Here is a 16,870-nt window from a genome sequence, read left to right on the forward strand (position 1 = left end):
GCTTTGCACATTTCCTCTGGAGTTTGGCCCACCTGCTCTGCACCACGCTACCCGATTCCAACATTGGTGTTCAGCGGTGGGATAGGACTTGTGTTTGCGCAGTACCGCAGCGACCACGGGTTGCACTGCAAACTGAGTGTGTAATGTAATCTCAGGTTTTGGGGAATTATTGTTTTTTCCATAATTGTGATTTCCTCCTGGAAGTGTTTTTAAATTGTGTCCCCTTGTTGCACTGTGGGTGGTGTGTCCCGGGTGTACCTTGCCAGGATGGGGTTGACCTACAACGAAGGTGATCTTGGGGAGTACACGGAGCAGGAAGTGATTTATTTCTGCAGGGAGAGAGGGATACCCCCAGTAGGCAACACACGCAGGAAGCTATTTCTCTATGAGGCCCTCAAGAGGGGGGAACCCTTAGAGATTGGTGGGGACCTGTCAGATTACCCCTCCGCATATTTAAAGGGTGGATTTAGTGGAGACCCGGAGGAGGACCTCCAGTGTAGGGAGGACTCCGAGAGTGAGGGGGCCCAGTCCATAACCCAGGAGGTAGGTGACACTGACGAGGAGGAGGAAGATGACCGGGGGGAGACGCCAGTATCGAGTAAGGACACCAGAGTTAGGGAGTCCAGCGCTGGGTCCAGTCCCGGGGGCACTGCCCCGTCCCTTTCCCTGTCCCCAGAAGAGTGGGTAGATAGGAGGGAAGAGAGGGAGCATCAGCTGGCGCTGGGAAGGCTCAAGGTGGAGCTAGCGCGGCTGAGTGTGCAGGAGAAGAAGCTAGAGACGGAGAAGGTCCTAGCGCAGGAGAGGATGGCGGAGGCAGAGAGGGCCTTTGCCAGGGAGAGACCAGCTCGGGAGGGTAGGTTGTCCCCTGAGAGTGGTTTTTGTGGTCTGGATTCACCAGTAAGGGTGGGATCCAGTGGTGGCAGCGAGAGTGGTTCCAATGTAGGGTGTCCCACTCCCAGAGCCCAGGAGACGGTGCCTGATTCCCAGGAAGAGGGGGACAGGTTAGAGTTCAGGGGCAGGGGAAAACTGTCCCACCAGTCCTGGGGGGAGTTTGTGGAGGTGTGTGGGACTGCATTGGAGGATTGGGTGGTGAGGAGTGCAGTGAATGAGTGGGAAGGGCTGTGCCAGGTACTCATCCGGGAGCACATGCTCAGAAATTGTTCCCCCAGGTTGCGTCACCACCTAGTACAGTGTGGGTTCTCCGACCCAAGGGAGCTTGCACAGGAGGCAGACCTCTGGGAGAGGGCCAGGGTGTCTGAGGAGGCATTGGGGAGTGACCCTGAAGGGGGTGGTGCAGGAATCTTCCAACCCAGCGAGGTGGGAGAGGTGGCGAATAGCCCAGCTAGGTCCCCGGGAAGAGAGAGGGTTGTAGGGCCTCACGACCTATCCATAGGAAGGAGTGAGACGGGGAGGTGTCCCGAGGTGCCCCAACCGCAGTCTCAGGGCCTGGAGAGTTCCGTAAGGGGGCCCCAGGTTGGGAGCCTAGGCTGTCCTGATGTGCCGCCCGGTGAGGGGGAGCCCCTAGTGTTAGGAGGACCCGGGGCATCTGTAATTAGAGCTCCCGAGGTTCTGGGGTTGGCCCAGTTGCAGGGTTTAGATCCTGGGCTGGGATGCCAGGTTCAGGGGTTGCCTGACCTGGCGGGTGGGGCATCTGTTAACAGTGTCCCCCCAGAATTGACTTCCCGGGGTACTTCTCCAGGTGGGAGGGTGCGGAACTCTGGAAGGGGGTGCCGAGGGAGGAAGGTCTCACCTCGGGCACCGGCTCAGCCACAGGGCCTAGATCCTGGGTTGGGAGGCCAGGGATGGGTACTGCCTGACCTGGCGGGTGGGACATCTGTTAGCAGTGTCCCCCCAGAATTGTCTTCCAGGGGTGCTACTCCCGTTGGGAGGGTGCGGAACTCTGGGAGGGGGTGCAGGGGGAGGGAGGTCTCACCCCCGGCACCGGTGCAGCCTAAGGGTTTAGACCCTAGGCTGGGGAACCAGTTGAAGGGTCAAGGCCCTGGACTGGCGAGAGAGTGGTGGTCTGAGGGTGCCTCGCATAGGAGTAGGGTGAGGAACCCCGGAAGGAGAGGTAGGGGGAGGAGAGCCTCGCCCCTGAGGGCTGGTCAGCCTGAGGGTGCGGACCCCAGGTGGGAGGACCAGTGGCAGTTCGGAACTGCAAGGAGGAGGAGGAGAGTGGTCAACGGGTACTACGGGCCTGGGGTTACTGCCCCCCACTCTGTGAGACCGCAAGGGCCAGGGACATCTGGGTGGCCTAGGGGCCAGTCTTGGCCACAACCAGCTAGGGAACCCCCGGGTGGTGGCTCAGTCGGTCGAGGAAGGTTTGAGAGAGGGAACCTTCGGGTTCCAGAGTGGAGGAGAACCTGCGGGTGCTTCTGCAGTTGTGGGCCTGCGTCCACCTTTTCTCGCCCTAAGCAGGGAAGCCCATCAAGGCATTGATCGGTCTACCCTGGCTTTTGGCTGGAAGGGGGTTGTGTGGGACTTGGCCCTTTTTCCAGAAATTTTTCGCTTTTCTGGGAAAATAAATGTGTAAATGGAAAGACTGAATGTGTGCAGACTGAGTTTCCCCATTTTAAAAATGTAATTTAAGATGGATGCCAAAGCTGTGTGGTTGCGCCGTTTGACTGAGCTGGGTTGACAGTCTAGGCATTATTTCCCAGCAGCCCCAGCTTTTGGAGGGAAGCCTGGCACCCAGGGTGCTCTACCCCTCCCCCTAGGCCAGTTAGAGCCAGTTTCCCCAGATGCTTCTAGAAGCTTCTGGGACTGTCTGGAAGGTGGGGTGAGGGGCGTCTAAAGGGCGGAGCTGGGCTGCCATGCAGTCAGTCAGAGGGTGGACCTGGGAGAGAGGGGACCTGCTGCCAGGGGTTACCGCCACATAGGCCTGTGTGCTGGGCCCTGAGCCTACCTACCCCCCCCCTACTGTCCACAGGGCGAGGGAAAGCTATAGTGGGGGCAACGCAAACCTGGAAAAGCCTTCGCAGGAGTTTAGGCGGTAGGATCAGTCAGGGACCTATGCCTCTGAAAGTGACAGGGCTTAGGTGCTGCCTTTCAAGTGAGTGAGGGATCCTGAACTACCCACTGATCTGGCCCGGCGAGGGGAGAATCCAGGGACGACAGGCAGAGACTAAATAGTCCGCCTTCAGCCACCAACGCAACTTCCCCCCCTCAAGAAACCCTCAACCAAGGGGCAGGAAAGAGAGAGCGCTATTTACAAGCCCCCCCCCTGGAAGGAGAGCGCTAGATTTGGTGAGCGCTACATCTGAAGGGACTGTATTCTGCTGGGGGCCGCTGTCTGTCCACTCCCCTGTGCTGTCGCCATATGGATGGTAAATCGACGCCAGCGGGAGCCCACCCCGCGTGATACCGGCCGTCGGCGCGAGTGAGAGCTGCCTCGGCACTTATTCACAACATCGGGAGCCTACCCCGTGTGTGTGCCACCACGCGGTGGGTGTAGTTAGACCACGGGAGCCTACCCCGTATTGGCGCTGAATTAAGAAACGGGAGCCTACCCCGTATTGCCCCAGCAAGAAGAAACTGACCAGAACTCACCGCCGTGGGCCGGGACCTCGCTGGTAGCGTGGCCGGGCGGAGAGAGCATTGCGTGTCCCAAGATCACCACCGCCGCCCGGGCCCACGGGAAGGAGAAGCACCCTGGCGAAGGAGGTCGCCGCAGCTCCGAGGTCCGGGGAGGGCCGCAGCGGCTTTCACGAGGGCGGTGCTAGGCCCTGGGAGTGTCGGCGGAGCGTTGCCAGGCGACCGGGGTGCCGGCCGCGTCATCGGCCGCACCTCGCCGGAAGCTGCGTCCTCATTGGTTCCCGAGCGAGGGCCGGAGCTGGTCCCGATCGTTACGGGAGGGGCTCCGCTGCCAGAGGGAGCCCCTCGATCAGCTACCCCGCCTACTGAATCGGCAGGAAGGAGACGCCGAAGGAAGTGCTGCCGCCCGGGGGTCTCTCCGCGCACTGAGGAGAGCCCCGTGTGCGCTGCCTGCCACCAGCGACGCCGAAGCCTGCCAGGGAAGTGCCGGTGAGTGGGGCCTTGGTCCGCGTTTGCTGGGGGAGGCATCGGGGCATAACCTCGGTGCTCGCCTTCCCCCCGGGGCCGCGTGGGGGCAGTCCCTGAGTTCCCCAGTCCTGGAGGGGGACTCCAACGGGACCGCCCGAGTTTGGATGTTTCTCAGCTGCCCCACTTGACAGCGGGCAGCTGCATCGGCCCCCAGAATCGATTTCAAGCACCTGGGGGGCAGGCTCCCCCACGAAGGGGCCTTTTTGAGGAGCGGGGGATTGGGATTGAGAGGGCGACGGGGCACATTGTCGGTGCCCGCCCCCCCCCCTTGCACCAGTGTGACTCTGGCTAACGCGGGACACGGGAAGAAGGGACCCGGGGAAATATTCCCCAAAGAAGGCTCCAAGCCAGAACCAGAGGTAGCGCTTGGTTCCCTGACATTGGGAAGCGCTGTAGGAGCTGGCAAAGTCTACTGCTCCAAGAGCTTGCTATGCGGAATGCCCAGTGAGGGCCATATATTAAGCGCCAGTTTGCCAGGTGTAGCACCATGCTATAGTGTCAGGTTCAAAGCGCTATGGTAAATGAGGGTTGTGCAGCGCTAATGATGTGCTATGTTCAGCGCTAGGCCCAATGGCTATGTTTAGGTGCCATGTGCTGAGCGCTATTGCCGTGCCATATTTGAAGTGCCGGGGTAGAGCTGTGATTGCTGGCCTAATGTTATGATAGGTGCAGCGCTAGGGTAAATGCCTGATTTAAAGTGCGATTCCATTGCCCCGTGCAGCGCTATGTTTAGTTGCCATGCCCTGTGCGCTAAGGCCTTGTTTTAACGCGCTATCGCCGTGAAAGGTGCAGCGCTATCTTTGAATGTCATGTGCTTAAGTGCTATGTTAATGGTTATGTCTAAATGCCAGGTTAATGTATTGATGCTCTGCCTAATCTAATTTCCTGCCTCAAGGGATGCCCGGGACGGTCAAGTTTATTGTGATGCTGTGAGGTTTCCTTTACAGGTGTTCCGGCCTAATGTCTCACGTCATGCCCTGATGTATTTTATTGCAGGATTAATGTGGATGGATGGGAGCTTTATTCCTCACGTACAATTATTTTATCTGTAAATCGCAATGATTCCGGCAGGGGCCCGATTGGCCCTGCCTTGTACATAATTCCCCCCTGTAAATTGGAACCGGGCGCCAGTTGGCGCAGTGTAGAGATTTCCTGACACCTAGTGGTTTTGCCAATACAAAAGTTATTTCTACCTAAACTGGTGTAGTGTCTCTTTTTGTAGTGTGCCTTGTGTGTCGCATGTGTGTACTGCGTGGATGCTTTGCACATTTCCTCTGGAGTTTGGCCCGCCTGCTCTGCACCACGCTACCCGATTCCAACAATGTCCTTGAGCACGGGGAAGAACTGAACGGTATGTTCCATCTTGGAAAAGGTCTCGGACATGTCTGGACACAGTGGAGGTAGAGGTTGCCTGCCTGGGTGTGGGAGGTCCTGTAGCCTTGCCCCTATGCTTTTTAGGCACTCGATGTATTGAAGGCAAGCTGCTCTTTGAAGGTTAGTCTTTATTTCTATGGAATCGGGGACAGAGGGGTTGAAGGTTTCACTGTGGGTGGCTTTGCAGTAATCTTGCCAGTGTCTAGCTGTATGAAGAGCCGCTTTTGTCTGGTTTTGAGCTCCTCAGTCACTCAGAGGTGCTCTAGGCATCTATATTGGCTATTAAGTGGGGGGCTGAGGGGGAGGCAGGAGTTGAGCACACTTCAGAAAAGAGGAAGGGCTATTTGTCAATGGTAGTCGAGGCTCAACACTCTTCACTGGGAGCTAGGCTTGGCTCTGAAGCCTTTTCTCTATGCCGACCACACCCTAAGGGCAGCGGCAGGCCAAAAGCTGAGATTTATTTTTTTTTGCCTTGGTCAGGGGCTCAATGTCGGACTCAAAATGGGAGTGGTGCACTGCCTCAACATGGGAAGTGAGCAGAGTTTTGCCCCCAGGCGTAGTTTCAATAGATATGTCCTTGGTCTCAAAGAATGACTGCTGCTGCATATTTCTAGTGCACCCACCAATGTTCTCTTTGGTACCTTAAGGGCTTCTTACACTGAGAGGTGAGGCACAACTCACAGGTCGTCTCTATTTGTTCTGGGGAGAGGCAAAGGTTTCGAATGCCATGCTGGTCCAACCAAGGGTACTTCCTGTCTGCATTCTCTGATGTGAGATTTGTGGAGATTAAATGAGGCTCGGCTGAGTCAAAGAAGGTGACCGGGGCACCGGGCAGTCGAAGTGAAGCAGGCACAGTTCTTGGAGGTAGAGCGATGTTCCCATGGGAGAACCATTGAACAGATGCGGACTATGCAGCGATTGTTCTTCAATCTTGACAAATTGGGCAGTTAGGCCTGAAAAAAGCTGTGAAGATTGCATCAGTCTCAGAGCCTTTGCTAAACACATTTGAACTTAATGGTGGAAAAAAACAATCTCGGGTGAGGAGTCGGTGCCAAAACGCATTGTGGACAAAGGAAGGAGTCACAGCACATCCAGTGACTTGAAACTTGTTTGAAGAAAGACAATTTGTAATGTCCGAGCACAACACTAGATGGCAAGAGTACGCAAAGCATATGTATCTACAGCTACATATGCTACAAACATGTCTGTTACACAGTGAAGGGAAATAACCGAAACTAATGAGTGCTGCAAGACTGCATTTTCCATCTACTATATTCCTAAATGCATTCATTCCAGTGAAATGAAAAATACAGACTAAAGGTTTGTTTTGAATAGAAAGCCAAGCCTTCTTATTCTTGCTAAAAATAAATTGGACTCTTATGACACTTTTTGTTCAGAATGTAGGGCACCAAAACCCTAAAAAAACGAACTGTATTTTGGAACCACTGTTACAATAGAAACTTTCATACTTGATTTCTACTAGGTTTCTACAATGAGGTCAGTAGAAGCCCCCACTAAAATGGTGTGAACAGACTGAGTGGATAAATAATTTTCCTAGTAAGAAAATCAACTAGAAAAAAAAAAACTTCAGTTACTCAAATAAAAAAAATATCAAGTAATATGATCAAGGCTTCGGATAGAGCAAAGTAATTCAGAAGCCAATAGACACCAAACCAAGAATATGATTGTGTGAACGCAGCTGTTCACTTGATAAAACTCAGGGTCATCATAAGATGGTTCTATGTTTCAGGAACCTGGGTATCTGTGGGAAGATTTCGAAGACATGACTGTCACCATGTCTTCTAGGTCTTCCAATAGACATCACAGCTGCCGTGTAACAGAATCTTCTTTTCCTAGTAGACATTTCCATCTATAAAAGGAAGTGGCACTCACAAAACGTATGGTGATACCTGGGTTGTTTTTGTATGACCATCAGCACAAAAAATATTTGAGAAAAAAAAGCTCTTAACTGCAAAGTGCTTAAAGGAGCAGTGCTAACATACTCTCATGGTGCAGCAGAAAAAAGAAACCATGGCAGTGTGGACGAGCAGGTGACCATCAGCCTTGTTAAGATTTTTTACATCCATAAAAGGGATCACTAACTGTGACAATGAAATGTGAACCATGGCATGGTATCAGTGGGTTATCAGCCTGTAGCAGAACCAGCAGGCTAAACAATTAACACAGTAAAAATAATACAGGCTTACTACACTGCAGCTCTTAAGAAAACTCTAAAGCATCACTGAGCTCAAAATATTTTGCATCTATTATTTAAGGTAGCCTATATCTTATTTCATACTACTTGCCTTACCCATTATCCTGTACCAGAGAAAGAAAAATAAGAGAGGCATAAAACCACGTGGTTTTGGGAAAGATGACCTTTAAATCACAAAGTCTTACCCAAACGTGGGTCCTTTCAATTGTATCACATTACTTCCTACGTTGCCCCACATGCAAACATTCAACAAGTCTGACAACACCATCTGCTAAATGTTCTATAAGGTATGCAGCTTAGAAGCATGTGAATAATAAAATAGAGAAACAAGGCTATGTTACTTAGGGAATTATTTACCCCTTGTTGACGTTTCGGTCATCATCCACCCACTGGATGTAAACATGTTCCTGAGCTTCTTCAGCATCTGCTTTTCCACAAGTGATAGTGAAGTCTTTCATTTCTCTTAGCGCCTGCCTTAGTGAGTCCATGTTCTCAGCAGTTATTTGGATCATAACTCCATCTGGTAAAATCAAGTTTTATATGTTAGAGGAAATCACTGCAAGTGGAGAATGCCATTCCACAGAAATCTGATAAAAGTTATATTTTTATAATTCTGTAGCATGAAATACAAACAAATAATCATTAGGCTAATTAAGCACCGGGCTGTAAGAATAGTTCACCTAACATAGATGGAGAGACAATCGTGAGTGTGAGAATCATCTTAGCTAAGTACTGGCCAACAATATCGGCATCTGTATGGGACCAACTTACATAAAAGTAGAACAGGTAAGGCTCACTTGTTTGCAAGGCACTGAGCTGTACTTTTTCAAAGGAAGAGCATGCTATAGACATTGAAAATTACTTATTTGGTAATTTGGTGTAAGTGTTGGCATAGCTAGAGGATGCTGAAGAAGATTCTCTACAACTTACATGCAGAAGGTTCCAATAAGTTCTGCAAGGATATCAAGTTTAGTGCAATATATGTGTAATCCAGGTAATTTATAGTGTTTAAAGCCCATGAAAATGGGAGATCTTCAACCTCTGTAGGGTGCCCAAGCAGAAAACCTTCAACTGGTAACATATTATAGAGTAATTCCTACAACCTCTCCAACCAAGCAACTATCTTCATGGTCTCGTGAATATGACCAGACTTGGCAAAAACATTTAGTAGCTGGACAATCCACTATAAACAGATAGAAATTCCAGCTGTTAATTATTGTTCATGTTCCACTAAGCGTTCTGTGGTACATATGTGCCAATGGTTCTATTATAAGCATGAAGGGTAATGGAGATTGTAGGAGCTCCCAATTCCCATCTGTAGCTTCCTCTGTACCATTCCATTTGCATGATTGACGCCATTCAACTGTGAGAGCTGTTTTGCACCTTCAGTGATACCGACTGACATGCTGTGCAAATTTTCTCCATCTAATGGGTGTGCTGGAAACAGAATGCTGTTTGGGTAACCTTTTGAATTGTGGCTATTGGCCACAGGTGTGTTTTAAACCACTCACTTTGAAGTCCACAATGGCAGAGAGCTGTAGACATTATATTCAGACTGTTAGTATTTTTTGCTACACATCTTGGAAATTGTGATGTAGAATAGTGCATTATCAATCATTACTAGAATGTTCCTGTCTGGTAGTATTCATTGATGGGAATGTTATGACGTTAGCATGTGACTATAACAAAGTCAAGCTCCAGAACAGCTTTAATAGGCTTGAGACCCATTTGTTTTAAGGCAGTAATCATGCATATTCCCATGTTGTGTGCTTGGGCTAGTCGAAAGCACATGGTCCGTAATATGTTGTAATACAACTTCTACTTCTTGCCTTGCCTAAATAATCACCCACTGTGTTGTGGATATGTACTGAAGATCCAAGTGGCTGACTTGCCTATGTCTGGCAATGACATTACAAATGATTGAAGTGTAACTGCTTTTTTATCATGTACAATGAAGCTGCGGATCTGACTAAGAGACTTAATAAATATTAGAACATTGGAATGTTGGCAGCTCCATTGAAAACAATGGAGTGCTCCGGGCTTATAATGGCTGGTATAAGCCCGGAGCGCCAACATTCCAATGTGTCTTTGTATGGCTGTGAACAAAGACTTCAGGGAGCCGGAGGGGATTTGAATCCCCTCGCGCTCCCTGAAGGCTTCGTTTTGTTAGAACATTCTGCCCTCTAGTGGCAGAATGTTCTAATAGCCTTATAGCCCTTCGTAGCAGGGCTGTACCGGCTTTTAAAGTCCCGCTGCTGTTGTTAAAGTCCCTCGCCTTCGGCTCGGGCCTTTAACGCTGCAGCGGGCCTTTAACAGCCGGTATAGCCCGCTACGGCGGGCTATAAGGCTATAATACAACTGTATGCAATCCAGTGTAAAAACTTTGCAATTCCTACATTATCAATGGATTTCTTGTTGGTCGATCATTCAATACCTCTTGTTCAGTTATTATGAGAACAACTCTAACATCTACTGTATGAAGAAATAACCGAGTAGTTTATAGTAAGTAAAACTGTTAATAGATCAACAGAATGACTAACATTGATAATAGACCTAATTAAAATATCCATTTAGGGTGTATTCTGAAAACTATCATTGAGTTGTGTTATAATACTATGCTAAGTGTCTGTTGTAAAAGCTAAAATTGATGCACTGTTTTTTAAAAAGAGGATGCAATTAATATAGTCAGCACACATTTAAGTTTTCCATTGGAAGTGGTATTTGATGTGGTGGAATCTTTCCCCGAATTGCATGTGTTACTGGTATATTAAAATAACAATATTCCTTCTTTTCTACGCATGTATGCTGCTGGGGTAACTAAATATTTTCTTATTGAATACTAGGATAACTTAGTAGTCACACAAACACTAGAAAATGTAAAATATCTGACTAGAGGCACCAGTGCTTTAACCATCATTCTACAATTTACAATCCATTGGGCTAAATAATGCATTCTAGCTGCTGGACTCCTAGTTTACCAGAGGATGTCCATGAGTGTGTGAAAAATCTAGACATCCATATTATCCGCAAGACTTCATAACCAATGCTGCCGGAAACATAGATAATCGGTTGAGATACGCTGGCAATTTCCATTGTTTTGTGGCAAACACCTGCATCAAATATTAGAAACAAATCTATCTGGCCCATGTTGTGCAGTGATAACCAGTGTCATCTGTTAAATATCTTTTATTGAAAGGGTACTGGGATAGATTTCTTAACCCACTACAGATACAACTGCTATTTTGTTCTGATATGGATGAAGAAATCTTCCATTACCTGCCAATTGTTTACGTACCGGGAAACATGCAGTCCTTGAATATGCAAGCTCACGACTAATAGGCATTTGACAAGCACCCACCGTACTGGTCGTACATACAGAAGGTAGGACTATCATTTAGTAATGTTTCCATTAACAATGTCTCGATCAGTGATTTCCTGGCTTTGACAAACTTGAAGCAGAACCTGATCTTGATGATCAGAAGCACAAAATGGGCCAACGTTCTGCTGTTCTGAAACTGGTGGTTAAATCTCTCCTTCCCACTGACTGATAAACTATCATTGTGGGAAAGGGGTGAATTGGCTATTGTTGAACTGGGCTACACCCTTTTGATTGTGGTTTTTTTCAAGTAACCAACTTTCTTCATAAAATAACTCTTTTGCAGATGTTCCCGGGTTGACGGTTAACTGAAGGCATAAGTCATACACTTGTGACATAGTCCTGTTTTAAGGAGGTTGCCTTCTTGAGGGTGTTGCAGCCATACCAAAATTGCTTCTGGGCTGCAGAGCTCCCATTGACTTAGCTGTCACTATAGCATTTATTGTGTCTAGTACTTCATTCACTCCTTGATCAAACAGATGTTTCCCTTAGAATAGATGGTAACATTTGCTCACAAATCTGATCGGAAGCAAGAGACTCAAAGTGAGGTGTTGCAGGAACGTGCCTCTTTTCGCATGATTAACCCCCCGTCCACACACACACTTTTTGCCTGACATCTGATGCAACCTGACTTGATGCGCCCTGGGTCCTTGCCAATCAGGTTCCCAGGGCCTGTGTTTTTTCCCAAGACTGTACCTTTGTACCCACAATTGGCACATCTCTGGCCACAGGTGAGCCCCCTGGAAAAGGTACCATGGGTACCAAGGGCACTGTGACCCGGGTAGGCCTCTAAGGGCTGAAGCACCTATTGTGCCACCCTTAGAGGCACTGTACCTTAGCACCCACACTCTGCCATTGAAGACTGCGTGTTTTGGTGCAGAGAAAAGTGAAGAGTCAACCTGCCATGCTTGCAACGCACTACCTGAGGCCTAGGTAAGTCACCCCTCTAGCAGGGTGCACTAGCCCTCAAGTGAGGGTACAGTGGCATGAGTTCTGTACCCCTACAGTGTCTTAGACATTGTAAGTGTAGTAAAGCCATAAAGAGTATATGGTATATGATCTAGGAGTTGGTCATTACGAACTCCACAGCTCCATAATGGCTTTACTAAAATCTGGGAAGTTGGTTAGCAAACCTCTCAGCACATTACACCCACACTGATGCCAGTGTTGGATTTAATGTTAAATGCAATCAGAGGGCATCTAAGAGATGCCCCCTGAACGACAACCATCCCTAGTGTAGTTCCCAAATGGCTGCCCGCCATTTGCCACCAACGGACAGGTTTCTGGACCCCTGGGTAGAGCCTCTGCTCTCTGGGTCCAGAAACAATGCTCATTTTGGGCAGAGGTGTCATGCTTCTCCCCCCAGGATGGGCTGGGTTCATGAAGAGCAAGCTTCAAAGGCCTGCCACCTTTGTAAGTTGTCCCTGCCTTTTGCTGCCAGGTAGCAACTAGCCCGCACTGGTACGGCCCCCTCCCCACTTTGGGCAGGAGAATTGCCGGGAAAACTAAGCTAGTGGGAGAGGTGAGCACACCTTGGCCAACCCTACCCCTCAGGTGGGGGAGGCGAGGTGAAGCACACATCTCAGTCCCCTCCATCATGAAGATGAGGGGGCCCAGCCAATTAGGGAGAGGCTCATGCCCCCTCCCACTGGAGAGTGGCATAATGGAGGTGTACCCACCCCAAGGAAGGGACCCATTGGTCTCGACCTGCACATCCCTTGAACGCCCCTAAATTTAGTATTTAGACGCAACCCTCAACTTTGCCTCCTCTGACTCAAGGAAGAAAGACCGAAGAACAGTGCTGACCCAAGAAGAAAAGGACACCTACTGCTTTGGCCCTAGCCCTACCGGCCTGTCCCGCCTTTAACCTACCTACAACGAGAACCCCGGTGAGTCCAGAAGCCAGCAACCCCCAGAGCCCGGAGGACCTGCCCTGCACTCATCTAACAGACTCCGTCTCCCGTGAACACCAGATTTGCTCAAGCTAAGACTCACCCACAGAATCCGGATCCAGGCAGCCACATGATTTTGCCCCACTCTGTACCAGACGCCCACGGCCTGAGTTCGAGTGGCCCAACACCACGAGGAGGTCTCCCCAGCAATCCTGACCTGGGATCTGGTGATCTCTGACGTCCCTCAAGCCAAAGCCAAAGCCTCAACCTGGAGGGTTCCCTCAACCACAAACTGAGCTGGTAAGAAGACCTGATGCCAAGAGACACCCCTGCACCCAACGCCCCACGGCCTTGGGTGGCCCAAACGACAGTGTCCAGGCATCCCCCAAGAACCCAACTTACCTCTGCAGAGGGTGGTCACCTTCAGGAAGTCTCCCTGAGACTGAGCCTGCAGCTACTTTGCAGAACCCAAGGTCTCCATTGGAATCCACAGGGTCCCCGACGTCTTCTTGGCACACTGCACCCGGCCGCCTCTATGCCGCTGGTGGTGCAGCTTCTGTGCTGATTGTTGGCCCTTGCAGTGCTTTGCTCACACCCCAGTGGCCTGCTTGTAAGCAGTCTCTAACCGAAGGCCCCCTTAGCTCCATGGGCTAACATTGGGCCCAGGCACATTGCACCCGGCCGGCCCAGTGCGGCTGGTGGTGCAACTTGAGTGCCTATCCAGATCTTGGAGAACCTTGGTCCTAACATCCAAAACTCCCACTCTTAAGACGTTTTCTTACCTGTGAAACTGATAACCATTTTTCTCCCATAGGAACCAATGTTAGGCGTTTTTGTTCCAAAAATGCTAGAAGTGTTGAACTGTTGTTGTATGGAAGAAAAGTCATTGTACCTTAAACCCTAAAAAGTCTTACCTACCTTGTGTTGCGAGATTCCACGGTGTGGTATCTAAGCATACCACCCGAGTGGTCGATATAATCTTTTGAACCAATACATACCTGTAACGATTGCAAATCCATTTCCAATTGCATTTCTGTGTAAAGTCTTACAATTGAAAATACATTTTACCTACCCGTACCAAGTCCTGCTTGGTTCTAGAAATGAAACATCAGTATACCTATTTTACAGTTACGCAATTGGTAATGATCCGGTCTCTGAGTGTGTGTAATCAGTACTTGATTGAGTGAATACAATAAATGCTTAACACACTCTCTGGATAAGCCTAACTGCTCACCCACACTACTACAAAGAGAGCTGTAAGTACTTACCTCATTTAGCCTCTGCTATACCTCTGAGGACTCTCTGGACTCTGTGCACACTATACCTTACTAAGGTATAGTATATACAGAGCCAGCTTCCTACAGGTGTGTCTTAGCACAATGCCTGTAATACACTGGCAGCTTATATCCAACATGACTGCAATAAAAGCTTTTCAAACCTCCTTTAATTCTTAGGCATTTGTTTAACCCAGTCCCTTTTACCTTTCAATATTACTTTTACAAATTTGTTCATATCATCCCACTGATAATGAGCACATATACCCAGCGATATGATGGAACTGGCAAAGGGTCCCAGCTTGTCTACCACACTTAGTTCTCTTCGTATCTTTATCTAGATAGGGTCCTCTTGCAGTGGTTCATGGGTTAACAGACACTTTCCTGGCAAGTCCAAAATATATTGAATATGAGTCTCTCATCTCCTGATGTAAATCAGGGCCTTTGTAGCTGGCTTGTACTTACTCTCTAGAGCAAACAAACGACTGATTTAACTGTATTTGCGCTTAAGAAGTTGGACTTGCCTGACTGTACTACTTTACTCAACATAGGGTGGTTTTATTTCTTCCTAGGTAAAGGAGTCAGTATTTCTACTTAGAATCAGAAGTTATTGTCTACTTCCATTGTATATAGATGTGAAGCAGTCTACATTATAATGTCTCTACATTCTTTAAAAGGATAGGAGACCGTTTCCAGACTTGGAAAATGAGCCTTCCCATGCCTGCTCAGAAGTAAGATGTTTTTCCTTGTATTCATGCATGCATGCATGGAGGCATTTCCTCTCTTGAAATATGACATACTGTTTCACCCCATCTTTGAGGTAATACGTGAGGAGATAATATAGGTGTCCCCTGAACCAAAATGATCGCTATGCCCCTTGGTTGAATGTTTTTCAGCCTGGAGGTACTGTTCATTTAAAGGTTACCTTTGTTTATTTTAAAGCTCAGTAATACCTAGTTTTTTTCTTCCTTGTTTTTCAGTGTTTTCAGCTCCAAAGGTTGATCATGTGCTCTCACCTGTTCTAAACATGAGGTATAAGTTGTTCTTTTGAGGCACTGAAGCTTGTTTGTGCATTGAAACCAAATGCATAGATATATCTTTAGAATAAGGGACTTGGATGCACCTTCGTTATTCAGAGGACCTATATGCACAAGTTTACCCAGACAACATCTCTGCATGTGTTAATGAGCCTTTTGGGTCTTTAGAATGGCTAAATTGGCAAGAATGTCAATCTAAAATTGTAGTGAAAAGTCCTGGAAATTATTCTCTGCTTCAATGGACCACGATTTTGGAGCAGGCTCAGCCTCAACATTTCAATGTTCCTACTCATAGCATGCTTGTGCTCTCGCTGAAAATTTTTCAGCACACAATTTCTGTCTCGACTCAAATGAAGTAAAAGGGAAACAACTGTTGGCTTACTAAGAGATGTGTAGGCTCAAATTAGTACTGTCGCGAGATAGATATAAATGTACTAGGTATTCACACAAGTTGAAGAAATGAAAGACATATGAAACTATTCTAAAGATGTTCACAGCTAAGGAAGAGAAAATCATGCCAGAGATACCATCAGGTCCTGGTAAGGAGTGGCAAACATCAAGTCTCTGAATTATTTTTTCAAATGGATACACACTGTCATGAAGTCCGTAGAAAAAGCCATTTACCCGGGTGCTAGACTAAAACATGAAACGTATGCACCCATCTCACTTCACCTGTACTAAGTGGCATGCTTCAACGTCCTTTGGTGCATCATGAAACTTCGCTAGAAGTGACACGTAAAACACTTCTAGCGAAGTTTCATGGTAGATGGGCAATCATTGAATTAGCTATGGGTGGCACGTCCTGTGCAATTTATGGCTCTAACCAGGACGATCCTCAGATATTCGAGGATTTAGAAGTAGAACTTGCTATCTGGCCAACCCCTTTGATTCTCTGTGGGGATTTGAATATCTCTCTGGACCATGTGACAGGGGTGTACACGGGTCGAAAGCCCAGGGTCTATAGGGCATTTAATTCTTTAAAAACTAGTCATGGCCTGGTAGAAATCTGGGCTACAAAGAACTTCGACAATCCTGGGTATAAGTATTTTTCCTGCCCACATAAAAAATATATTAGGATCGATTATTTCTTCTGTACAAGGGATCTTGTTGAGCGAGCCAGGATTAAGAAACTCCCTAAAATAATCTCTGACCTTAATCTCCTGATTTTAGAACTTGAAATAGCCAGTTTTAAGAGATCACGGAGTAGGTGGACTTTCGACAGGAATCTTCTCGTGAACAGTGGATATATTATACATATGAAAAAGAGGGCACAGGAATTCCTTGATATAAATAGGTTCAGTGCTAGTAGGGGGGTGGTGTGGGACACATTCAAGGCGGCCTTTCGAGGCGAAACCATTTCTTTTGTTATTAGGTCTAGAAAGCAGCAGGATTTAAAAAAGCAACAATTGATGCAAGATCTAGTTAGGGCTGAAGAAGAGCACTTTACGCAGATAGCACAGGGACTGGAGGGAGATCTAACTCAGTATCGAATTATTGCACTGAAAGCAGAGCTTACTAACTGGCTAAATCAGAAATCAGCTGAGGAGTATCAGTCGCACCGTGATAGTGTTTACGAAACCGGAGAACAAGTCGGCCGTAGGCTAGTGCTTTGTACTAGGCAGAAGACAGCCTTAAGCGCT

General features: G+C 48.1%; 1 protein-coding gene across 1 annotated transcript in view; it reads right to left on the reverse strand.

The window, feature by feature from the left end:
* Positions 1–16,870, reverse strand: part of ZFYVE9 (zinc finger FYVE-type containing 9) — a 565,807-nt gene that overhangs the window by 12,891 nt on the left and 536,046 nt on the right. Inside the window, exon 16 of the mRNA XM_085602620.1 lies at positions 8,009–8,171. Within this exon, the coding sequence (XP_085458746.1) occupies positions 8,009–8,171 (163 nt within the window). The remainder of the gene's footprint in view (positions 1–8,008; positions 8,172–16,870) is intronic.

This window comes from Triturus cristatus, chromosome 4_2 (genome assembly GCF_964204655.1).
Source record: "Triturus cristatus chromosome 4_2, aTriCri1.1, whole genome shotgun sequence".
In the NCBI taxonomy this organism is placed as follows: domain Eukaryota; kingdom Metazoa; phylum Chordata; class Amphibia; order Caudata; family Salamandridae; genus Triturus; species Triturus cristatus.